General features: G+C 44.1%; 3 protein-coding genes and 1 long non-coding RNA gene across 10 annotated transcripts; 2 read left to right on the top strand and 2 right to left on the bottom strand.

The window, feature by feature from the left end:
• Nucleotides 1–294: 294 nt before the first annotated feature.
• Nucleotides 295–19,444, bottom strand: LOC124005528 (DNA-binding death effector domain-containing protein 2-like). Of its 7 annotated transcripts, none has more exons than XR_006833639.1 (9): nucleotides 19,365–19,444; nucleotides 16,701–17,892; nucleotides 16,226–16,346; nucleotides 12,651–13,189; nucleotides 12,358–12,486; nucleotides 12,077–12,223; nucleotides 2,565–2,952; nucleotides 2,241–2,353; nucleotides 295–2,125 (listed from the first exon to the last, which is right to left on the bottom strand). XR_006833639.1 is itself a non-coding variant. In XM_046314888.1 (8 exons), the coding sequence occupies exons 3-7, from the start codon at nucleotides 13,135–13,137 to the stop codon at nucleotides 2,265–2,267; spliced, it is 1,191 nt and encodes a 396-aa protein (XP_046170844.1). In that variant the 5' UTR covers nucleotides 13,138–13,189; nucleotides 16,226–16,346; nucleotides 16,701–19,435; the 3' UTR covers nucleotides 295–2,125; nucleotides 2,241–2,264. The 7 variants fall into 7 exon arrangements, 2 of the variants coding, with proteins under 2 accessions (XP_046170844.1, XP_046170845.1); XR_006833635.1 differs by having other exon boundaries at nucleotides 16,701–16,800; nucleotides 17,037–19,434; XR_006833638.1 differs by having other exon boundaries at nucleotides 18,088–19,434.
• On the bottom strand, nucleotides 5,410–12,064 carry LOC124005531. The gene is made up of 2 exons (XR_006833640.1): nucleotides 8,041–12,064; nucleotides 5,410–6,760 (listed from the first exon to the last, which is right to left on the bottom strand). It is a non-coding gene; the product is annotated as an uncharacterized LOC124005531 (long non-coding RNA).
• A 509-nt stretch (nucleotides 19,445–19,953) lies between the features above and the next one.
• LOC124005526 (zinc finger protein 37-like) lies at nucleotides 19,954–22,289 on the top strand. The gene is made up of 2 exons (XM_046314880.1): nucleotides 19,954–20,230; nucleotides 20,427–22,289. Exons 1-2 carry the CDS (start codon nucleotides 20,059–20,061, stop codon nucleotides 21,725–21,727), a joined length of 1,473 nt encoding a protein of 490 aa, XP_046170836.1. The 5' UTR covers nucleotides 19,954–20,058; the 3' UTR covers nucleotides 21,728–22,289.
• A 265-nt stretch (nucleotides 22,290–22,554) lies between these two features.
• On the top strand, nucleotides 22,555–24,680 carry LOC124005525 (zinc finger protein 45-like). Its single transcript, XM_046314878.1, has 2 exons — nucleotides 22,555–22,835; nucleotides 23,011–24,680. Exons 1-2 carry the CDS (start codon nucleotides 22,640–22,642, stop codon nucleotides 24,153–24,155), a joined length of 1,341 nt encoding a protein of 446 aa, XP_046170834.1. The 5' UTR covers nucleotides 22,555–22,639; the 3' UTR covers nucleotides 24,156–24,680.
• The last annotated feature ends 185 nt before the right edge of the window (nucleotides 24,681–24,865 follow it).

Genomic DNA, 24,865 nt, shown 5'->3' with positions numbered 1-24,865 from the left:
AAAAGTCATGTTCAACATGTTCAATTGCATAATTATTTTTTCTTGTTTAACTCCTGAACTTATGTAGGTCTGCCATAATAAAGGGGTTGATTACTTATGGACAAGACATTTCTGCTTTTCATTTTTAATACATTTGTAAAAACATCCCACTTTGACATTATGGGGTATTGTGTGTAGGCCAGTGACACATCTCAATTTAATACATGTAAAATTCAGGTTGTAACAACAAAATATGGAAAAAAGTCAAGGGGTGTGAATATGTTCTGAAGGCATGGGTACATCATAGACGCAATAAACCTTTGATAAATCATTTATTTTTATTTGAAATAATTCCAACTTTCCACTGATATATTCAACTAATATACAGCACTTTTGCAGTGCCCAAATAAAAATATCCAGATACTTAAACAAAAGTTCACCCTAAGTTAATGAACTAGAACACACAGTATTTTTGATATTTTCTCTTTTGAACCATACAAAGCTACACTAACGAATCCATATACCAAAACACGGAAAAAGCAAAACACTACTAAGGTTTTCCTGAGTGCCTCCCTAGTCCTCCATCCCTGGTCCCATAGGGCTGTGTGAACCAGACACAGTGCTGTAGCAGACCAGGCAGCCTGGTTGTATCAGGGGACTTATCCTCCAGAGGATGAGGCGGCTGTCCAGGAGCTGAAAGGCGGGATGGAGGTGGGGATCCTTCTCCCTCTTCCTCTCTTTCCCCTTCTCCTACCTCTACTCTCTTTCCCCTTCTCCTACCTCTACTCTCTTTCCCCTTCTCCTACCTCTACTCTCTTTCCCCCTTACTCTTTCTCCTCCCATGGTGGTGGTGAGACAGAGGGGGTTATTGATCCCACTCAGAGGAGTTCAGGCATTAGTTCCACCACGGTGACTAGACTAGAGACAGACAGCGCTCTGTGAGCCACTAGTGGGGCCTACAAGTCAGGGCTGAGTGGAACTAGGATGTATCCTTCTGATTTTGATCTCCTCTACATCAGTTTTATTGACTGAAGCACTGTCCTGTGCTTCAGTTCCAATGGGAAAGGCAGTGGCCTTGCCTTGCTGGAAGCCGGGGTGAGCACAGCCTAGTCGTGTGTTTCCCAGCTGCTGTTCAACAACTTGTGGTGATGTGATGAGTTCTCCATGGTTGGCTGAGGATGAGAGGTAATCACTCCAATCATCTGAGATGAGATGGCCACTGACCACAGCTATCATGCCCTGGGTTAGCATGGCAGTGATTGGACTACCAGTGGCATGTGATCATGGTGTGTGTGTTTGTGGACAAGTTCTCGAAGGACCAGCAATTTGTCCACTACACTGTCCTCAGGTAGTCTTCACTTCACCATCTATTTCAAATTCTCTCCCAAAAGGTAAAAACATAATCTCATGCTTTAGTAATTTCCCCATCTTCTCTCCCTCAGTGTCTGAGAGCTGCAGTCTCGCTCATCTTTTCAAAATCATACATTTCAATGGAAACGCGAACTAATATTTAGGCGGGTGAAGTTCGCCTTGCAGGGCATCTCACACGCTCTTCAAACATAACCAGAGATGCTCAGCATTAGCGCACAGTCTAGTTGGTATCTGGGTTGTCACTGTTAGCAAGAAATGTCTCTTGGCTTCAATGAGTCTTATAGGCAGCGCTGATGGTTCATCATGTGGATGATTTTACAGAGCGTGTATGTTAGATACAGTGGTAGTTTGTGTGTGTTACAGCGGATGTTTAGTTTCTCTCTCTGTGTGTGTGTGTGTGTGTGTGTGTGTGTGTGTGTGTGTGTGTGTGTGTGTGTGTGTGTGTGTGTGTGTGTGTGTGTGTGTGTGTGTGTGTGTGTGTGTGTGTGTGTGTGTGTGTCTCAGAGGCAGTCTCTTCCTCAGTGCCGTGAGGGCATCTAGGCTCAGTACAACTTGTGTTATCAATTCCAAACAGAACAGTGTGTCAAGTCTTTTAGTCCAGTTTGCCTTCACTTCAAGTTTGGCTGTTTTTCCTGGGGACTATTCATTCCCCTGACCTAGGAGTGGCTGTATCCTCTATTCTCAGCATGAGAGACTTAAAAAGGAGAGAAAAAAGAAAAATGTTCCTCTTCATAATTTATTCTCCTTTTCATTCCTCTATCCTTGGGCTCATGACCTGCAGAGGGAACATAGTGGAGGACGGTGGTTAGAATTACAACTATTATTCACTGTCTCTGAGGATTCTAGAACTGTTGTGTGAACTGACATGAGCCGGAAATGATTAACACAACCTCGCACAGCTGCCTGTCTGTCTGTCAGAGCCGAACGTCCATAACCAGCTTTCTCAGGTTGGGTCTAGGGAGTATGACAACGTGAGACCAGGTAGTGTATACGGCTCTGATGCCTGTGGGCAAAGTTTGCCATCTAGTGGTTATTGGTGGCATTACATAGCTATTCCAATTCATGACCACCAGTCAAGTCCACATCTATGACCCCCACCCCCTGTAGCGGTCAGCATGGCCCCAATACATACCACAGAGTAGATAAGTACTTTAATCAACCAGCTTACTAACACAGTATAACAGAACCAGAATGGAGAGAGCAGTGAGGCTCACCTGTCTCGTCCCCAACAGCCGGCCTGTTGTTCCTGTGCGTCCAGCAGCAGTCTGCGACCCTCCTCGTAGTCATCCTGGTCCACACTGATCAGCAGCCGGACCCCCTCACTCCCCGCCACCCTCCGCAGAGAGTCTGTGATGAACACCCCCTTCAGGGCCTCGAGCAGCGCTCCACTCAGATAGTCCCCCCAGAAGGCCTCCAGGTTGTCCAGCTCAGAGAACTTGATGTCGCAGATGATGGAGCCCAGGTCGCGGGCGCGCAGCACGGAGGTGGCACGACTGAACAGCTCAAACTGCCGCTCCAGGGGCTGCTGCTTGTCCGAGGAGACGCCGCCGCGCAGAGCCGACTCATGCTCCCAGTATTCTGCTCGCACACGCAGACGAATGTCTGCAGGGAGGGGGAGGAGATGGAGCAAGGAAAGGGGATGGATGGAGAGAGAAAGAGAGAGAGGTGGAGAGGAAGGTGTAGAGGAGAGAAGAGGAAGGGTAAATGTAGAGGGACAGGAGAGGTGATTTTAGGGTGCAAAGAGGTCAGATATAGTCAAAAAGGGACAGAGGGAAATGGTAGAAGCAGGAGATTGAGCGGGGTGAGAGATATCATGCACACGTGAGAGTGAAAATCAAATTGGAGAAGGAGGGTGGGATCAGAGTCAGAACAAAAGGAAGAGAGACAAAAACACAAAAGAAAATGATAAGAAAACTTTTCAAATAAAGCCGTAATCACAGAATATTATCTGAAAAATTGAGAAGAGAACAGGCTATGGGAGGGTTGATAGACAAGTGCCAAAGTAAAGAATATTTAAGGGGAGCATACTACATTCAACAGGACTGTATCTGACATTAAACTAGTGATTAGAGTAGGATACCACATAGAAATACTTACTGGTATTATATTTTCTTAACTCTTCTCGAACTGCACTGTTGGTTACGGTTTTGTAAGTAAGCACTTCATGGTAAAGTCTACACTTGTTGTATTTGGTACATGTGACACATAAAGCTTGATTTGGTGTAGGACACTGCTGTGTTATTAACTACAGTTGATAACAAAAGTCTGTCTTTAAGAGTGATACAGGTGAGGCAGAACTGAAGACAGCTGTGGAGCACAGAGGTGAATGTAATACCAACCAGGCCGTCTACCATCACTAACCTGACAGTGGGAACAAATATGACCTGTTCGGGTCCAGAAGAGCATCACTGAGGATTTACAGTATGACTAAACAGATCTATTTTTCACAACACCCACTACCAAAAGCAGCTGTTGTAGTACTATTGTGAAATCAGAGGATGGATAACAAGCATATACATCAGGGAAGAACACCACCACACCACTCTGTACAGTTCTAATAGTCCACCCCCCATCATTATTCACCCAGGAGATTTCAGCCAGGCACTGTAATCTACACAAAACCTCTACACACTGAAAGCTAGAACTATGTAATCCATTTCTCTGAGTAATTACAAAGCTTGTTACACTGTACTTACAGTAATAATTAGTTATAGGTGGCACAAAACAGGCATAAATCAAATGCTACTTGTTGTGAGGGTTGTAGGATTTTGTTAGGTCACTCTAACACTGTAAACAGCCCTTGGGATGGATAGCAACCTTTCAGTGACATGTTTTTGTTCTGTTTCAGCAACAGGATAATTAGCGGTCATGCAGCAACAGCACAGTGAGAAGGGTCAGGAGATACATACTGTACTGAGCAAAGGCAAGCAGACCTCTGTCTCATCCTCCTCTACTGCCATTATTCACCAAGCGCCCAGCAGAACCAGCGTCCTTCCGACTTTGCTGCAACAAAAAATCCAAACCTTCCCAGTCCCACACTACCCCACCAGAGACGTAAATAGATTGGCAAACTTTGTTTGAGATTACTTTCACAGAAACATGTAAGCACCCAACATTCCAAGAAAACAATTATTCAAATTAGAATATTCTTGTCAAAGAATGTTTGTTGGCAACATGGAGGATAGTTTGTCAAATGGTGTATCTGGATTTATCCCACCCACCTTGCCCTCCCCAACTTCATGTAACAGAAAATGGAGGAACGATAAAGAGAAGAACTGGATTTAAAAAGAGAGAGAAGGAATATGGAAAGGAAAGGGCAGAAAGGAAAGGGGGGACCAGAGGTCCCAAAACTCACATTGAAAATTAGACCACAGTCTTATCTCTCAAAACACCTGTGGATGTGAATAAGAGGGAAAGCTATGTGTAGTACCATACACAGGGAACCGGGTACCTACACATACCTTGGTCTCTGAAGACACCGAGACAGGTTTGGGTAAAGGAGAAACTGACAAATAGTTGCTTCCTCTGACGAGGACACAAGAAATAGAACTAGATAATTTAAACTGGAACGTTGTACCAAATGAACCAGGGACATGACTGTGCCTTAGAATGTGATTCATTTGAGTTCTTTGTCTCCATCCACATTATTGTTCAGGCCCATGGGGGACAGCCTCTGGAGGGGGCAGCTTTGGAAAATGCCAACATTAGAAATGCAAATGTTGAATTGATTATGAATTTCTTAACATTTGTAAGAGAGAAAATCAAACACTGGTTCCTTCTTTCTTTGCTTTATAAGGTTGCAATGAGGAGGCAATACAAACACGTACCACTTGGACCATCGGGGAGGTTAGACATCCTCAGGTTAGACAGATCTACATGTACTGCCAACATTGAAAACATGCTCTGATTTATCAAAAAATGTATCTTAAGATCAACTGCAAGTAGATTTGTAGATAGCTAAAATATGTGTTATATCACATCAGGCCAAATATGATAATCATGATCATATTTCATGAAGGTCAACTGTTAGTTTGCACACAAAGAAATCGGATACAGAAGGTGTTTAGAATTTTTTTTTTCTCTTCCAGGAGGCAAAGTTATGGTACAAGGAACATTTGTCTCAATTGATACAGCAGCTCTTAGGACATTTGTCAATGAGGTTGATAGAGAACAGTAGGACGCATACAGTCCCGAAAATAAGACTAAATGCACACAGCCCCATAATCTGACATGTTGTGAAAAATAATATAAGAGTTGCCTTCCCTCATCACTACTCCAATGTCTCACCAACATCTCCACATTGTTACTCTGGGGAGATGTTTCTACATGTAAAATCATGGACCATTTCAGGAAATACATTGTCAATTTGGGGGCATTTCGTATCAGAAAATACATAGTTTGTCCCTAAGGCAGTGTTTCCAAACTCGATCCAGGGGACCCTAAGGGGTGCACGTTTTGGTTTTTGACCAAGCACTATGCAGCTGACACAAATCATCAAAACTGGATGATTAGCTGATTATTTGAATCAGCTGTGTAGCACTAGGGCAAAAACCTAAATGTGCCCCCTGGGGGGACACCAGGACCCAGTTTGGGAAACCCTGCTCTAGGGGATACATTTATCTCTCCCTGCCAGCAGGGTGTCAAATCAGCTAAAACAGGATGTGCAGCTGACAAGGCACAGTACTGCTCTGAGAGGAAACTGAAAGTCAGCTTCAAGCTAATAACATCTGAAAGTTACCAGGACTGCATAATACCCCTGTCAATTGTCGATATGGTAAAACATGTCAGATAAATAAACTGAGTAAAACTGTAACAATTGTGCACTTTTGCAATGTACAAGTCTAGCGACATGGGTCATATACTGTGTGGGGGCTGTGACGTCAACACCTACTACACAATGTCCCCATACTTCTAAATGACTGCTCCTTCCTACCTACTTGTGAAAAATGAACTTGCTGAGAGCACCAGGAAAGGAAGGCCCTTAAAAACAATGGGAACATAGTGATTTTGTTAAGGTTACAGAGTCCTTTACGCTTCATCAGAGACAGATAGATCCATTTAGACAGAACATTAGGAGGCACAACTTTCATTTTCTCCCTTTAAAACAAAGAGTTGGTTATGTTCTCCATTCACCCCACAGAAAAGTACCCATTTACGAGGAGTCACTTGGTGCGAAGAGCTTCAACTCTTTATCGATCCATTTTTCTGCTGAACGACAGACCAAGAGAGGGAGGGAGGGAGAGAGGGAGGGGTAGAGAGAGACAGGTAGAGAGACCTCTCTCTATTCCCCTTTGACCAAAGCTCTTTCTTTTTTTGGTTTGTGTGGTTTGAGCGTTTAGTGTTCGTTCTCTCCCTCTCAGTGTGTGTGAGAGGATGTTTTTTCCTGACACACGAGTCGGTCTGTTTTGAACTGCGAACATAGAGAAAGGAGAGAAAGAGAGAGAAAGAGACAAGCACAGTTGGATTGGATATCTGTCAATTTGGTTGTTTCTCAAGATCAAGCAGGCAAGCTTAACACTGGTTCAAAGGCAATCACTTGGAGTTTTAATTGTTTTTGATGCCTCCAAGTCCACTGTTTAACATTATGGTTTAGGTGGACAGTTTTACGTCGCTTCTAATCGTAGATTACAGTTTGGTATAAGAAATTGTAACCACAAATAACTGAAACGCTTGAACTGAGAAAAGGAACTGATGTGAAAACAAACTGACTGGTAAGATAGAGGTAGTAATGAGTTTGGTCTGAATGCTGTGAGGCAGCATTGGACTGGACTGCCCCATCTATCTCTGCTCCCCACACTGGGAGCTCATTCAGGGGTCAGAGATGAGATACAGCATGCGGTTACACAGCCCTTAACACAACACTGTTGGGTCATTTTCCTCAGAACTGCTCGAGCAAAGGTTCCAGAGAAGCTGTCGGCGGCCATTTTATGTTCATATAAAGATAGAATTCGAGTTCAGACTGACAAGAGGACTGAGATCAATGGATCTCTGAGACCAGTTTGACATTTTTTAATTGAGATTCCAGAATGGGTTTAGTCTCTTTTTGTTTTACTAAACCTGAATCAGTTGAGTTGTTTGAATTCTGAGAAAGGTATTTGTGATCACTGACCAGAGGTATCTACTGAAGTTGATGCCACAAGAACCACTGGGACTCAGTTAAAAGGCTCCATTTTGATGGCAGCTTTAGAAGAGTAGTTTACCCCAAATTAAAGTTAATCAGATGTTTTCAGTATGCATGTAGTGGGATATACACCAGACTAGACAGTGTGGAATATGCACTCAGTTATCACTTTTGAGGAAAACATCTGTCAAACTTTAGCTTTGAAGTGAACTACCCCTTTAAGAACATTTTTTTTCAGGTCAGTTTGAGCTTTGAGTCATTTGGCGAGTCCGAGCATGGTATTCAGAAGAGGGGTCAGGTTCAAGGTCGCATTACGGTGATTAAGAAACTTCTGGAATATTCTACGCTTATTTCCAAGGACTCTTTGGTCAGTTCTGTGAAACACTGAGGCCAACACCCCTCTTTAGAGTAATAGACAAATCATGGAACATTCCAGAACACTTTGTGGGGAGCATTCTGTTTTTTCTGAATGGGGTAAGGAGGAACAGGATAGCTAGAATAAGACACAGGCATTGAACACAGAGCAGAGTGGCAGCCCCCCCTCGTTCTGAGGGGGAGGGCCTCTTTACCTTGGGCATCGGGCCAGACTGACGAGAGAGAGAGCGACTGAGGTGAGCACACACTGCAGATCGTACGGACAGAGTGAAAGGCCAGACCAGACTTTTTTTGTCCAACCTTTCTCTCCGCTCTCTAGGTCCGCTCTCTAGGTTACTCGATCTGAGTCACAATCCTGAGTCAACCTGGTGGGGATCAAATGCGGAGTCAAGACAGCAACATGTTCAGAGGCAAAACAACAACACTGTGTATGGTACATGGCTGGGACTGTGAGGGCAAGGCTACTGCAGAGGGCAAGGCTACTGCAGAGGGCAAGGCTACTGCAGAGGGCAAGGGGCAGGTATCCCTCGGTAGATTGTTTAGGGTTGGATCACAGGGCACTTGATTTAGAGAAGGCAGTTCTGATCGACGGGGACAAAATGGCACATTTCAAAAGGGTTGCAGTGTTATGTTTGAGCGCTACGAAGCCAGTGGATAATCATAAACATCTTTGTCTCCCTGAAGAAGAGACTTCATGGATTGTGAAAAGTTGTTAAAATCAGATCATGTTGATAAATAAGCAGTATCACTCATCAGTATGTGTCAGGCTGTGGGAGTGGCTGTGTCTGGGATAGCCACAGTACGAGGGGTTAGTTGGCTGTCAGGTAGGCTAGTTACAGCAACAGAACTGGAAGGGCTAAGGGCCTATTAACCTGGGCCCGGTTTCCTGATAGCGATTGAACTTAGGCTTACGAGTGTTTTAACGATGCATCTTTCCTAAAACGGCCAAAGATGTAACATGTTTCCAAAAACACCGCGCAGAGAGAACATTCACCACGTGTCGTTGAGGCTTGTGTCCATACTGATAGTATTGAAAGAAAGGCAAAGCTGCTCTCGGATCAGCTTTCTCCATTCTAATCTTAACTTAACATTAGGGGCGGCAGGTAGCCTAGTGGTTAGAGCGTTGGGCCAGTTACTGAAAGGTTGCTGGATCGAATCCCAGAGATGACAAATGACTAGGTAAAAATCTGTCGTTCTGCCCCTGAAAAAGGCCGTCATTGTAAATAAGAATTTGTTCTTAACTGACTTGCCTAGTTACATAAAACATGTGAAAATCAAGATGACACATCATTGCACATATTAGGCATGAAATATATACAGACAAAATTACAAGTAGCAAAATAGAACTCCATAAATTATTGAAATATATATATTTTAAAGTAGACACCTCAAGTTTTAATTTCACCAAAATTTGTATAAGCTGCTTGTATCAATTGCAAAGACATTGTCAATTTTGTATTTGTTGTCCACTTTGTTGGGAAGTTTTCAGCGGTCACAGATGCAGATAGACCATGTGATTCTATGTTTAGCGGAGCTCTTCTGTGTGTAAAGTGACGCGGGAGGGCAAAAAAAGCATCTAACGAACCACTTAGCTGTTCTATGAGTGGTCTGAGACAGGCGATAGATTACAAGTGTAACGTTAATAACGAAGGTTTTGGGAAACAGCTCTGAGATTTAATAATGCCCCGACGAAGGTTCTAACAAACTTAGCTTTAAGATGCTTTTGGGAAACCGGACCCTGGTCTGGGAAGATGTCAGCAAGTGAGAGGTTATCAATTCAACTTATATCTTCAGTACATATTCAGAAATTCAGCGGGACTTTCTCTAAACTTTATGTTAGGGATCGGAGAAGACAGACAGTACTACCAACATAAGAGACAGGAGACCTACCAGGCAGGGTTCTTAACAGGAGCTGAAAGAAACTGGGTAAGTGAGAGAGAGGGAGATACGTGGGGGGAGATGAAAAGTAAGAGAAGAAAAATGGAGAAAGGGATAGCACAGGCAGTAGTTATGTAGCCTGGGTACCAGTCGGTTTGAGATATCATTCCACTCCTTGTCATGCCAAATGAGTGACAAGCAGTGGCATGATCACACAAGCAGATCTGGGACCAGGCTAGTAGTTATGCTATATGAAGAAGAAAGACAAGCTCGGCTGACAAGCGTATAGCAGACGTATAAGTGAAAGACAGGTGGTTTACTGTCTTCTACACTCTAACGGTCCTTCCCCTGGGCCTCAGTCTGGACCACAGGCTAGTTATTACGAGGCAGCATTCTAACCATGTGTGGCAGCTATAGTATGTAGGTTGAAATCGTACATTTGTCCCACAAGTATTGTCACAAAAGAGCAAGGCAGCTCTCACATTATTTTGGTCTGCACAGAACAGACTAAATTGTTCCGTTTAAGGAGCTTGTGGGTTGATGCAGAAATGTCCCATTGAAACATAACACGCTTGTGAATCTAAGGTTGAATGCTACATTGAAATGCCATGTCCTACTACTACACTAAGCCTGCTGTGCTGTGTGGAGCTCAGACAGAAACGCTGACTCACTTCTGTGCTGTGTGGGGCTCAGACAGAAACGCTGACTCACACTTCTGTGCTGTGTGGGGCTCAGACAGAAACGCTGACTCACAATGCTGTGCTGTGTGGGGCTCAGACAGAAACGCTGACTCACAATGCTGTGCTGTGTGGGGCTCAGACAGAAACGCTGACTCACACTTCTGTGCTGTGTGTGGCTCAGACAGAAACGCTGACTCACAATGCTGTGCTGTGTGGGGCTCAGACAGAAACGCTGACTCACAATGCTGTGCTGTGTGGGGCTCAGACAGAAACGCTGACTCACACTTCTGTGCTGTGTGGGGCTCAGACAGAAACGCTGACTCACACTTCTGTGCTGTGTGGGGCTCAGACAGAAACGCTGACTCACACTTCTGTGCTGTGTGGGGCTCAGACAGAAACGCTGACTCACACTTCTGTGCTGTGTGGGGCTCAGACAGAAACGCTGACTCACAATGCTGTGCTGTGTGGGGCTCAGACAGAAACGCTGACTCACAATGCTGTGCTGTGTGGGGCTCAGACAGAAACGCTGACTCACAATGCTGTGCTGTGTGGGGCTCAGACAGAAACGCTGACTCACACTTCTGTGCTGTGTGGGGCTCAGACAGAAACGCTGACTCACACTTCTGTGCTGTGTGTAGCTCAGACAGAAACACTGACTCACAATGCTGTGCTGTTTCCTCCCCATTATCTGAATGGCCAGGATAGGTAAAGGGCAAGTATTAAGGCTGGATGCTTATTTAGTTTGAAACACTAGTGGGTAATGGTGAAGACAATGGCTGACATAGGCATAGTATATTTGATAGATGGGAGTTGTAGGCAAGCCAACCCAATTCCCCTCTGTGCTATGGTCATCACGAAATAACAGACCAGATAGATTTCATTTCATTCAGTTTCTGGTTGTTATTTTTGTTAGTGTAGCAGGAAGCACACAATCAAAGACCCCGGGAGTGTGTAAAACGCTGTCTGAAACCCTGGCGATAATGTTTGAGTGTGAGACACTTTGACCACCATAGAAAGCATATGATGACCAGGTTGAGGGGTTAAGTCAGGTCAAACACAGCCAGTCAGTATGGTTTGTATTTACTGATGAGCGGTCACTCATTCACACATGCTCTGCTCTGACACTATTGTTACAGCACAGCCCACTCAGTCCAACATGCCTGCAGGGTAGTATTGATCTCCCAGGAGGCCCATGCAAACCATTCTCAAACCAGCAACGGTGGGACGGTCAATTTTTAGTATCATCACTGTTATTAAGGGCTATTGGGGAGATGGTGCTTACAGCTTCTCATTAGAAGTGAAATAGAAAATGGATGTAACCAAGAGAAAGAGAGACTCAGACACATGTCAAATGGCAAGAGAGGAACCCAGAGAGAGAGAGACTCAGACACATGTATAATGGCAAGAGAGGAACCCAGAGAGAGAGAGACTCAGACACATGTTTAATGGCAAGAGAGGAACCCAGAGAGAGAGAGACTCAGACACATGTATAATGGCAAGAGAGGAACCCAGAGAGAGAGAGACTCAGACACATGTATAATGGCAAGAGAGGAACCCAGAGAGAGTGTGGTGAATGAGCAAGTGGGTTAAAGAAAGAGATGGAAAGACAATAGAGAAAGAGAGATGGAAGGGAAACTAAAGAGAAAGAGAAAGACATGGAGGCGGGTCTTACCGCAGGTCACTTTCTCAGGTATAGGTGGGGGAGGAGTTTCAGGGATGCCTGTTCTTCTCCTGTGGGAGGTGGGCTTGCTGGTCCAGCGGCGGCCTTTACCCCTCTTCTTCCGTAGGGGGGCGGGCGTTGGCCTGGCAGAGTCAACACCTATTAGACAGACACAAAAAACAGTCAATCAGCCATGCTTAACTGGTGCAAATCCAGACAATTTCAGAAACAGTCACTGACATTTCTTAGAGACAAGTTCAGGCATGCACAGATTGTACCGGAGTGTAGCTTACCCCCCCTCCATTGCTGGGTGGCGTGTTCGTCATGTGATTCTGTCTGTGCACAGGGGTCAGTCAGTCCAGATGTGCACACCTGTCTTTTGTCCTCTGTCCCGTAGTCCACTCTGAAACGTTCTGGTGATACTGAGAGGTAGATTAAGGTCAGACACTGACACAGCAGAGTGTAGACGGACTGGCAGATAACACACAGCTGGGAGGAGTAGGCCTACAGGTGATTATGACAACATTGTCTCTATTACTGCATGTTGGCTTCCAGTTATGAACAGCACTCTGTTACAGTCCCTTACCTGTCCTCCTTTTCTTACGGGACACCAAAGGCAGGAGGTCGTGTCGCGTAAGGACTCGCAGCAGCTGCAACAGGGGCTCCAGGTTACCCTCACTGAGGTACCCACGTCTCTCCAGCTCCAGCAGCAGTTCTAGCCCACTCTTGGGCTTGTGGCGGGCAGCGGTAGGGCAGGCCAAAGCAGGAACCTTGGGCTGTAACCGCCGCCAGGCCTCCAGGAGCACTGGGCTGGGGGAGACTCCTTTACTGGCCTCAGGGTCTTCCTCACCGGGCTCGCTGGTCCATCCAGCTGGGTCCAAGGGGTGCCCTCCAGCCGGATAGGTCTCATCCAAGAGGAACGACAGCACCTCAACGTCTGTCTCTGTCAGTTGAGAACCGACAACTTCAAACATCTCGTGTAGAGAGAGCATCCCATAGTACGTCAGGCACTCAGTCTCGTCCCAATACAGAGAGTCTCGGAGAGAGTACCTTGGACGACGCATGGTTGCCATTGTTAACAAGCTAGCTGGCTATCCTTTCCCAATGCACCTTGGCCAGACGTTTCTATGTGATAAGAATAAAGTTAATTAGACAATGTGATTAGCAATGAGGTAATGACTCAAAATGTCAAACTAAACAACAGGAGGACTGGCTAGGTTCATCAGGTTATCAAATAACAAGCCAGACAGCAGCCACAACGCGAATGGACCATACGATATTGACATGGACAGTTACAGGCTTGAAAATGCAAGCAACTGTCTAATAATAACCGATGTGGAGGTGTGAACCACAAAGCTACTTCGTTTTCGTTGTAGCTACCGTTGGAGAGCTCGAAATCTCGCCGACCCACCACATACCTTGCAAGTACAAACTGTGTTGACAGTGCAACAAATTACGTTACGTAACAGACGTTCCACTGCCGGAAGAAAAAAAAACTGCACTTTACATTTAGATTGACAGCCCTTGAAAACGGTCCAAAATAGAGATGGTCCCTCATACATAGCTACATTTCTCGATTTGATATTAAGCTAGATGGAAACATCAAAATAATTAGTTGCAGCTGGAAGAACCATTTGGGTAGCTAGATAGCTATCGTTAGCTACGAAATTATCGCTAGCTAGCAACGACAACAGCTGACTATACCATGAAGATGAATCAAGACGTTCAAATACATGTAAAGACTAAAGGCGGTACTTCATTGTCAATATAATATTGTTAATCGCTGCAACAAGCTAAATAATGTGTTATTTTGTGAAACTCGCCTTCGTTGTTCGAAGATGGTCAAAGTTGTCAACACAGCTGGGGTGTATTCATTAGTCAGATGTGGTTCTAAAACGTGTTGTCTGTTGCAAAACGGAAACCGTTTGCTCTAGGAACCAAACGGAAACAAACAGAAAAAATGGAACAGGAACGAAGCGGGGAGGGACCTGCTTAAATGTATCCAATAGAAACTCGTTTTCGTTGCAAAACGTTTTGCAACTGAATCCACTAATGAATACGCCTCGTCTCGCACGCAGAGTTGGCAGTCGAACAACAACAGGCAGTAACCAATCACTGCATTTACTTTTTTAAGACATGTTCGCAGTGATCTACCGCCATGATGAGGAGGACAACAGTGGGTAGGTAGCGAAGAGATGAAGATGCTGTTGTCAGACCTACTAATTTTATACATGAAGAATGTGAATGAGGCAGTATTGCTGATGACAGTAGAGTGACCTATCAGATCATTTTCCCGGAATATCTAATAAATATCCTGTTGTTTTCACTTTGTACTATGACCAGCACCGCTATGCTATTACCACAAGAAATCACGTCCCATCGAGAATTAATGTTTTATTTTATTGGAGGATTTTAAGGCTACATATAAATGTGTTCTGTGTGTCTATATGGCAAAAGCTGCAGCGGTCATCCCCCTCTTCAAAGGGGAGATGCTCTAGACCCAAACTTTTACAGACCTATATCTATTCTACCCTGCCTTTCTAAGGTCTTCGAAAGCCAACTTAACAGATCACCAACCATTTAAAATACCACCGTACCTTCTCAGCTATGCAATCTGGTTTCCGAGCTGGTCATGGGTGCACCTCAGTCACGCTCAAGGTCCTAAAAGATATCATAACTGGCATCGATAAGAGACAATACTGTGCAGCCGTATTCATCGACCTGGCCAAGGCTTTCGACTCTGTCAATCACCACATTCTTATCGGCAGACTCAACAGCCTTGGTTACTCAAATGACTGTCTCGCCTGGTTCACCAACTACTTCTCAGATAGAGTTCAGTGTATCAAATCAGAGGGCCTGTTGCCCGGACCTCTGATAGTCTCTATGGGGGTGCCACAGGGTTCAATTCTCGGGGTGACTCTTTTCTCTGTATACATGAATGATGTCGCTCTTGCTGCTGGTGATTCTCTGCTCCACCTCTACCCAGACGACACCATGCTGTATACTTCTGGCCCTTCTTTGGACACTGTTAACTAACCTCCTAACTAACCTGCCATACAACTCTCCTTATGTGGCCTCCAACTGCTCTTAAATACAAGTAAAACTAAATGCATGCTCTTCAACCGATCGCTGCCCGCACCTGCCCGCCCATCCAGCATCACTACTCTGGACGGTTCTGACAACTACAAATACCTAGGTGTCTGGTTAGACTATAAACACTCCTTCCAGACTCACATTAAGCATCTCCAATCCAAAATTAAATCTAGAATCGGCTTCCTATTTTGCAACAAAGCCTCCTTCACTCATGCTGCCAAACATACCCTCGTAAAACTGACCATCCTACCGATCCTTGACTTCTGCGATGTCATTTGTAACATAGCCTCCAACACTCTACTCAGCAAATTGGATGCAGTCTATTACAGTGCCATCCCTTTTGTCACCAAAGCCCACTATACTACCCACCACTGCAACCTGTATGCTCTCGTTGGCTAGCCCTCGCTTCATACTCGCCATCAAACCCACTAGCTCCAGGTCATCTACAAGTCTCTGCTAGGTAAAGTCCCGCCTTATCTCAGCTCACTGGTCATCATAGCAGCACCCACCCATAGCACACACTCCAGCAGGTATATTTCACTGGTCACCCCCCCCCCCAAAGCCTATTTCTCCTTTGGCCGCCTTTCCTTCCAGTTCTCTGCTGCCAATGACTGGAACGAATTGCAAAAATCACTAAAGCTGGGGACTCATGTCTCCTTCACTAACTTTAAGCATCAGCTGTCAGAGCAGCTCACAGATCATTGCACCTGTAGATAGCCCATCTGTAAATAGCCCATCCAACTACTTCAACCCCATATTGTTTTTTTTGCTCCCTTGCACCCCAGTATCTCTACTTGCATATCTATCACTCGAGTGTTCAACTGCTAAATTGTAATTACTTCGCCACAACAGACTATTTATTGCCTTACCTCCCTAATTTGACCTAATTTGCATACTGTATATAGATTTTTTTTATATTGTGTCATTGACTGCATGTTTGTTTATGTGCAACTCTGTGTTGTTTGTGTCGCACTGCCTTGCTTTATCTTTGCCAGGTCCCAGTTGTAAATGACAACTTGTTCTCAACTGGCCTACATGGTTAAATAAAGGTAAAATACTAATTCTGACCATTTGAGCACTGGGCACTCACAGATCCATCCAGACATGATGCTGCAGGTCTCTTCTCTCCAGCTCCGAGAAGGGTGGAGGCACACACTCTCTCCCCTCACACTCACAGCACTCTTTCTACCTGGGGGATTCCACAGAGATACACTGATTTTCTACACATCATTACATTTACATTACATTTAAGTCATTTAGCAGACGCTCTTATCCAGAGCGACTTACAAATTGGTGCATTCACCTTATGACATCCAGTGGAACAGTCACTTTACAATAGTGCATCTAAATCTTAAAGGGGGGGGGTGAGAGGGAATACTTATCCTATCCTAGGTATTCCTTACATCCAATGCCCATCCAATGCCCATAATCTATGCATATTATATTCTGTATTAATACTAGAGTAAAGATTGTCTTGAGGCCCAACCACCTTGCACCATAGATCCAACCCACCTCTGCGCATCTCCAATACAATGTCTCTCACCTGTTCCTCTGGACTAATGACCACCAGGTCTCCGCCCTGTTGAACACAGTCGACCCGACCGCTGCTTCAGCTCCTCCTCTCAGTGGAGAAGAAGTAACACCTGGAGGAGAGAATCTTCCAGCCCTTAAGACAAGGTGTGTGAGGCGATGATGTACACAAACACTTACACATGCGCACAGACACACACACATAAGAACACAATCATGCAAATTGCACACCCACATGCTCAAACATACAGAAACACACATACACAAGAACATATTCATGCACATTGCACAAACACACAGTATATAGTGCATAGATATAGAAGGACAGATAAATCAAGACACTGCTGACCTTGGGTGAGCTGGTCTCTGAGTGGACAGTGTCGTCCACAGGCAGGAAGTTGACCAGCTCTGTAGGCATCTTCTGAAGGGGATCCCTATCCCTCACAACAAAGTCTCAGTTCAAAATCGCCTCGGTTTCAGAGAAACTTATGAGATCTAACTGAAGTTGTTTTTTAGTCTCTGCGACCCTCACATGCTCTCACCTCAACTGGTCATAACGCTTTGATCACACCAACAGTGTCTTTGTGCAAAATGGTACGCAGCATCATCTGGATATGTTTGCAACAAAAGTTCAACATTCATGTATTGGATAAATCCACCATATGTACCACACAAAACGCACTACAACTGCCTCTACAATGCTGGAAGGCAAACGCAGCATTCCATTGGAAATTAATGTACTTCTGGTGTACCAAAATGCAATGACGCGTTGGTGTGATCGAGGCGTTAAGCTGCACTGATGTTCAGGGGTTGTCACTGTGACCGTTCCCTGGTTCATGTGAGATCTTTTATCTCTCTCTGTAGTTGTTTTAAGATGCGGTCAGGTCTATAGTTTTTTTGCAATTTGTTGTTGGATGTCAGTAGGCCTTCATACTCTCTTTCTAATTGGTTATGAGAAGCAGCAAGGTCTCTGTGTTGCCTCTCTGACTGGTACTTGGAGGTGACAAGTTTCATGTAGTCTCTCTCCAGTTGGTCCTTAACCACAGCCACATAGCTGTTCATTTTCTGTAGCTCAGCTTGAGTTGAAGTGAAAGCATAATTTTGGATCCAGATCTGGTTCTTGGCTGTGAGGACGGTGTCGTAGTTGTCCCTCAGAAACTGAAATTATGCCGCCAGTAAGGTGCAACTGATAGAAGCTGTGTAATCTGGTGAGATGGACACAAAGTGTGAGTGTTAACAATTAGTGTACAGCAGATTGTTTTAGTATACGCTGCCTTTAAGGTTATAGTGAGGCCCAGAGCCATGTATTTAGATATTCTAAATACATGGCTCTGGAATGGCCAAGGCCCATAAGGATGTGATGAAGAATATGCCTATTGTGTCCTCCTGTAATCATAGACCTGAGATGGTTAGGATTGATAGCAGTATCCAGGGGCTTGAGGCGTCACTACAGACCCGGGTTCGATCGGGAATCCCATAGAGTGGTGCACAATTGCCCCAGTGTCGTCCGGGTTGGGAGAGGGTTTGACCGGGGGGCTTTACTTGGCTCATCGTGTTCTAGCAACTCCTTGTGGTGGGCTGGACACCTGTAGGCTGACTTCGGTCGTCAGTTGAACTGTGTTTCCTCCGACACATTGGTGCGGGTGGCTTCTGGGTTAAGCGGGCGGGTGTTATGAAGCTCGGTTTGGCAGGTCATGTTTCGGAGGATACATGACTCGACCTACGCCTCTCCCAGGCCAGTTGGGGAGTTGCAGCGATGAGACAGGATCGCAATTGGATATCACGAAATTGGGGAGAAAAAGGGTGTACGTTTAAAAAAAGGAATAATGCAGTAACCAGGGGCAACACAGACCTATTAAAATAAGAAGCATTATACAGCTCATTGATTGAAAAAACAAGGTAGCCTAGCTGTTAAGCAGTTGGTCCAGTACCCAAAAGTTTGCTGGTTTGAATCCTTGAGCCGGAAAGGTGGAAAAATATGCTGTTCTGCCCTTGAGAAGGGCAATTAACCCCCAACAACTGCTCCCCACTTACAAAAAATGATTGCAGTTTTGAAAGTGCAGTAACTGCAATTCACTGTGGTATTTTGGATGCAGATAACTGCAGTTGGACTGTAGTTATACAGAACTCTAACTGCAATTACAGGCAACATTTCTGCAGTAAAAAAAAGCTGTTATTGTGGAGGCAGTATTTGCAGTATACTGCACTCTGACTGCAATCTCTTTTCGTAACGAAAAGACGTGGATGTCGATTAAGGCAGCCCCTCGCACCACTCTTATTCAGAGGGGTTGGGTTAAATGGGGAAGACACATTTCGGTTCAATGCGTTCAAATGTGCAACTGTATAGGGTCAATTTCACGCCATATGTATTGAATTTTAAATAAAATAAATCGTGAACATGAAAAATACATTTGAGAATTTGACATGATATTTTCGAGGACGGGTGAAATCAAAAACCAAACAATTGAAAGCAAAATGTATAGAATTGTTTAAAAAAATAAACATCAAAAGCAAAACCCAAAAACGTGTAAGCAAATAATGTTTAAGCGAGAGCAAAACTCTATGACAAATGATAAAAAATATATATATATTTGAAAAAGAATGAAAAAATCGTTTTCGGTTCAACTTTCCCAGCAACCAACCCTATTGAATCCATTTTGCCTACGCTCTTGCCTACCTTTTGGTTACGCTACTCGTATATTTGCTTTCGATGTCTGTTTCTTTGCTTTCAATGCCAGTCTTTTCGATTGCGAGTTGTGGCATTATTTTTCCCTGAAGGGCGTGGTTTAGAGGGAGGCCTAGACAATGAGTCTCCATTGGTCCACTAGTTTTGGAGCGACGGTTCGTTTTAACCTAATCGATGAACATGACAGACAGGTTTACCTGTTGGACAACTTTCGGTGCAGGTGTTTGGCGAACCAGTTACTACACCTACAAGTTTTGGGGTTTTGCTTTCGATTTCTTATTTGTGTTTATAATTCTATACATTTTGCTTTCAATTGTTTGGTTTTTGATTTCAACATCCACTATTTCACCCGTCCTCGAAAGTATAATGTTTACATTCTCAACTTTATTTTAAATGTTCATGTTTTATTTTTATTTAGAATCAATACATTTGGCGTGAAATTGACCCCATACAACTGACTGTTTCCCCTGCCCATATAAGCTTTTTGGACGAGAAAAAAAAACAAGAATTTGAAAGACCGAAGTCGCATTCCGTTCCAGCAGGTGGCGATAGTGCAAAATGTGTTTGCCGCTGTGCTCAAAGGAACTTCCTCCTTTGTTTAACGCATACGGTGTCTACGCTCTGTTGTTGTAAATGTACCTGTGATTATCCGCTAGCAAGCTGACACAACTTTTCTCCTCTAAAAATGTCCAAAATAGAGTTATTGAGAGTGTTTCTCAACCAGAGATTGACAATGGCAGCTGAGGAGATATTTGGCGTCGTTGAAGAAACGATAGCAGGGTACCAGGAAGAGAACAGCCGTCTGCGTAGCATGCTCGATGTAGTTATTAAACCAGATATACTATTACACAGAATAGGTGTGTGACTGAGGCTGCTAGCTGTTATATTTTAAACGTTCTTTGCATGTGTCAAGTGGTCAATGTCATGATGTATCAACCAAAACCAGTGACAATGTAGCTATGTTAGTATATCGAAATTGCTATCTATCTAACTAGAATACTATTCATGTTAACGTTTTAGATGTTTTATTTAATTCTCTATCCTTCCCTCCAGACATCCAACAGCCCACTCACCCTGTATCTGAACAGGAGGTTCTCCCTGAGCAGCAGCACTGTGAGCAGGAGTGGAGCCCCAGTCTGGGGCAGGAAGACCCACATTACATACAGATAAAAGAGGAACCGGAGGAACTAGAGTCATCTTTGAAAAATGACTCCAACCACCAGGACCTGACTCAGTCCTCACTTCTTTATGAAACCCAAAGTGAAGACTATGAAGAGACGTACTGTCTTCCCAGCACCTCAACTGCACAGAGGAACTACTCTCTACACAGCACCTTAACTGAACAGAGCAGCTACTCTCTACCCAGCACCTCCACTGAACAGAGGAACTACTCTCTACCCAGCACCTCCACTGCACAGAGGAACTACTCTCTACCCAGCACCTTAACTGAACAGAACATGATACAGATCAAACCAGAACTTAATGCAGAAGACAATGGAGTATCAGAACCATCCCGTGAGTCTCAGCCCCTCTTTACAGAAGACACAGAGTCTTCTGCAGCTCAGAGTAAAAACATGAAATGTGTCAAAGGGGTAGAGAGTAGACCTCTGTCAGGTTCAAAGCCACTGAAATCAAAGAGATCACAGACAGTAAGAAAACAAAGTGCCTATATCCACTGTAAATTTTGTGGAATGTATTTCTCCTACTTAGCTTCTTTAGTGAATCATGCAAGAAAGCATGCACATGACAAAGAATGTCTATGTGGTGTGTGTGGAATACACTTAGATTCCACAGAAAGCATGTTAGATCATCTAGAAACCCACGTTGGAGCTAGAGTTTGTCATGTTTGTGGTACATTTTTCCCTGGGAGTGCTGAGCTGAATGATCATATGAAGGTTCACCCAGGGGAGAAATCGTTTCGCTGTCCTGATTGTGGCAAGTGTTTCAGAAAAAATCCAGATCTCACAGCACACAAGAGGATTCATACAGGGGAGAGACCGTACCGCTGCCAGTTTTGTGGCAAAGGATTCAGTCAGAGTGGAAACCTGGCTGTGCATATGAAGAGCCACTCTGGGGAGAAACCGCATTGCTGCCCTGTTTGTGGCAAATGTTTCAGCAGTAAATCTTATATGAACACACACATGAAGATTCACACAGGGGAGAGGCCATTTTGCTGTCGTTTATGCGGAAAATGTTTCATAAGAAACCCTGATCTGACAGTCCACATGAGGACTCATACAGGGGTGAAACCATATAAGTGCCAGTATTGTGGCCAAGGATTCAAACAGAATTATCACCGGAAACTACACATGAAGATCCACATGGGAAAACCCACATCATTGCCATCTTTGTGACATGTATTTCAGCACTAGCACCCAGTCAACCTGGCATGAGATTTCACATGGAAGAGAAGACTTCACTGCAGTGACTGGCAGAGGCTTTGCATAGACTGGACGTTTGGGAGGACATTTAATGACAATGCACAGAATACTTTAGTGTAGAAAATACTGACTGTAGACCTTGTTTGTGATACATGTTTCACTCAGCTGCTTTATTGAGGAAAGTTTTTACATGCAGTGACTGTTAATATGTGGTTGTTTTACCTGTTTTGAATGTACTGACTGTAAGTTGCTCTGGGTAAGAGTGTCAACTAAATGACCCAAATGTAAATGCAAGAAATTAAATTGACACAGGAGAGAAACTGTGTCATTGTTTTATAAAAAACATACATAAGCCAATGATTGCTGCTAAATGCTTAAAATCGATGAACTCCCCTAGAAGATATGAGAAGAACATTCACAAGAGGGAGAAAACATAATGACAACCCAGAAAAAAAAACTCATGACAACGTGACAGTCGTCCCGTGTAGAGAGAGTCTTTCAGACAATACAAGAAGTGCATTAAAACATTTTATTCCCTAAATCTACTGTCATTCTTTATTTCTAGGAAATATATAAAAATATACAGACACTGGAGAATAGATTGGGAAATACATATTCAATCTGATCAGTAATTAGTAGTATGAAGGACGAGATATGAATTCATTTTGCCCAGTAATCAGTAATCAATGTCTTCTCAAAAGCAGCAGACTCTGGCGCCACCTGCAGGAACGCCACGACCCGCGTCTTCCGCTCCAGCAGGGGGCGACAGTGCAACACGTATTATGCCGTACATGCAGAGACTGACAGCGCTCTTTGTCTTGACTTAGTTTACGTTGATAGCTAGCTGGCTAACTTAGCTAGTTAGACAACGTTCCTTATAAAAACATGTCTAAAATAGAGTACTTGAGAGTGTTTCTCAACCAGAAATTGATAGCGGCAGCTGAGGAGATATTTAGTGTCGTTGAAGAAACGATAGCAGAGTACCAGGAAGAGGTTTCTCACACAAAGGAGGAGAACAGGCGTCTACGGAGCATGCTGGATATTCGTTCTAAGCCACAGATCAAGTTACATAGACGAGCAGGTGTGTGTTTGTTTTTTCAACATTCGTTTAATATGAAACATATTAAGCTATCAATGTGTATTTACTTTTTGAGAGTGTAGCTAGCTAGTTACAAAACCAGTGTCTGAAATAAGATTATTATTGTAAGCCTCGCTAACTACGTCAAGTCAGCTCATGAGTTTTCTATTTCATCCAGACCTCCAGCAGCTCCCTGTCACCGTGTCTGATGAGGTGGTTTCCCCTGAGCAGCAGGAGTGGAGCCCCAGTCTGGGGCAGAAGGACCCAGAACCCACACGGATGAAAGAGGAACTGGATGAACCAAGGACCAGTCAGGAGGATGAGAATAATTTCAATGAGTTTATCAATTCTTACGGCTGTGTATCAAGTGGCTATTATCAGGACCCAACTCAGTCCTCACATGGAGAGAGATACTCTCTACCCAGCACCTCAACTGAACAGATCAAAACAGAACCTTATGTAGAAGACTATGGTGTAACAGAACCAACCAGAGAGCCTCAGCCCTTCTCTGCAGTAGATACAGAGTGTTCTGCAGCTCAGAGTGAAAACAGAGGACATATTGACAGGATGGAGTGTGGAGGACCTCTGTCAGGTCCAATGTTAAAGCCACTCAAATCAAAGAGAACAAAGACCGTAAAAGGACAAAGTTTTCATAGTGTTAAGGACAGGAAATTGAACCATCTAAAATCACACTCGAGACCCAGTGTAAGCTGGGATGCTGCTCCTAGTTGTAAGGTCTGTGGAAAGCAATTTGACTCCATGGCGTCTTTATTAAATCATGTGCAAACGCACACACAGGATAAAGAACATCTTTGTGGTGTGTGTGGAAAATTCTGTCAGTCTACAGAAAGTATGATGGATCACCTACAAACTCACATTGGAGCAAAGTGTTGTCATATTTGTGGTAAATATTTTGCTTGGGATACTTTCCTGAAAAGGCATTTGAGGAGTCATACAGGGGAGAAGCCGTTTCACTGTCAAGATTGTGGCAAAGGATTTACTCAGCGTGGACACCTAAACTTACATATGAGGAGCCACACAGGGGAGAAACCACATCAATGCCAGGATTGTGGCAAAGGATTCAGTCAGAGTGGAAACCTGGCTGTGCATATGAAGAGCCACTCTGGGGAGAAACCACATCGCTGCCCTGTCTGTGGCAAATGTTTCAGCAGAAACCCTGATCTGAAAGTCCACATCAGGACTCATACAGGGGTGAAACCATATAAGTGCCAGTATTGTGGCCAAGAATTCAAGCAGAATTATAACCTGAAACTACACATGAAGATCCACATGGGAAAACCCACATCATTGCCATCTTTGTGACATGTATTTCAGCACTAGCACCCAGTCAACCTGGCATGAGATTTCACATGAAAGAGAAGACTTCACTGCAGTGACTGGCAGAGGCTTTGCATAGACTGGACGTTTGGGAGGACATTTAATGACAATGCAGAGAATACTTTAGTGTAGAAAATACTGACTGTAGACCTTGTTTGTGATACATGTTTCACTCAGCCGCTTTATTGAGGAAAGTTTTTACATGCAGTGACTGTTAATATGTGGTTGTTTTACCTGTTTTGAATCCACTGACTGTAAGTTGCTCTGGGTAAGAGTGTCAACCACGTGACCAAAATGTAAATGCAAGAACGGTACTCCAACAGTCCATTTAAACACAGGAGAGAAGCCATATACTTGTGTTATTCAAATGGATGAAATCCCCTAGAAGGTCTGAGAACATTCACAAGAGGGAGAAACACAAATAACAACCTGATGAAAATCCTCCTGACAACATGGCAGTTGTCCCCTGTGTAGAGAGTCTTTCAGACAATACAAGAAGTGCATTAAACATGTAGTTCTCCGAGTTCTTTATTCCTCTGAAATACATCACTCCTCTCCTCTTCCTTTAATTAATTGCAGACATGAGAATGTTGGATTAGTGATAGCAGTATAGTGTATCATATTTTTGGTACACTTTAGTGATCTAGGGAGGCAATGATTGATCTAAACTTCAGATTTGCACCAGTAGTGCTGTA

Source organism: Oncorhynchus gorbuscha, linkage group LG19 (assembly GCF_021184085.1).
Source record: "Oncorhynchus gorbuscha isolate QuinsamMale2020 ecotype Even-year linkage group LG19, OgorEven_v1.0, whole genome shotgun sequence".
NCBI classification, from domain to species: Eukaryota; Metazoa; Chordata; class Actinopteri; order Salmoniformes; family Salmonidae; genus Oncorhynchus; species Oncorhynchus gorbuscha.
Note: the sequence above shows the minus strand (reverse complement) of the source record. Positions and strands in the feature narration are given on the sequence as shown.

Coding starts and splice junctions, on each gene's coding strand:
- LOC124005528 (XM_046314888.1), bottom strand. CDS start 13,137: ATGGCAACCATGCGTCGTCCAAGGTACTCTCTCCGAGACTCTCTGTAT. Junction 12,224..12,357: donor CACCCAGCAATGGAGGGGGG/GTAAGCTACACT, acceptor TCTGTCTAATAG/GTGTTGACTCTGCCAGGCCA. Junction 2,953..12,076: donor ACCTGAGAAAGTGACCTGCG/GTAAGACCCGCC, acceptor CCCTCCCTGCAG/ACATTCGTCTGCGTGTGCGA.
- LOC124005526 (XM_046314880.1), top strand. CDS start 20,059: ATGTCCAAAATAGAGTTATTGAGAGTGTTTCTCAACCAGAGATTGACA. Junction 20,231..20,426: donor TATACTATTACACAGAATAG/GTGTGTGACTGA, acceptor CCTTCCCTCCAG/ACATCCAACAGCCCACTCAC.
- LOC124005525 (XM_046314878.1), top strand. CDS start 22,640: ATGTCTAAAATAGAGTACTTGAGAGTGTTTCTCAACCAGAAATTGATA. Junction 22,836..23,010: donor CAAGTTACATAGACGAGCAG/GTGTGTGTTTGT, acceptor TATTTCATCCAG/ACCTCCAGCAGCTCCCTGTC.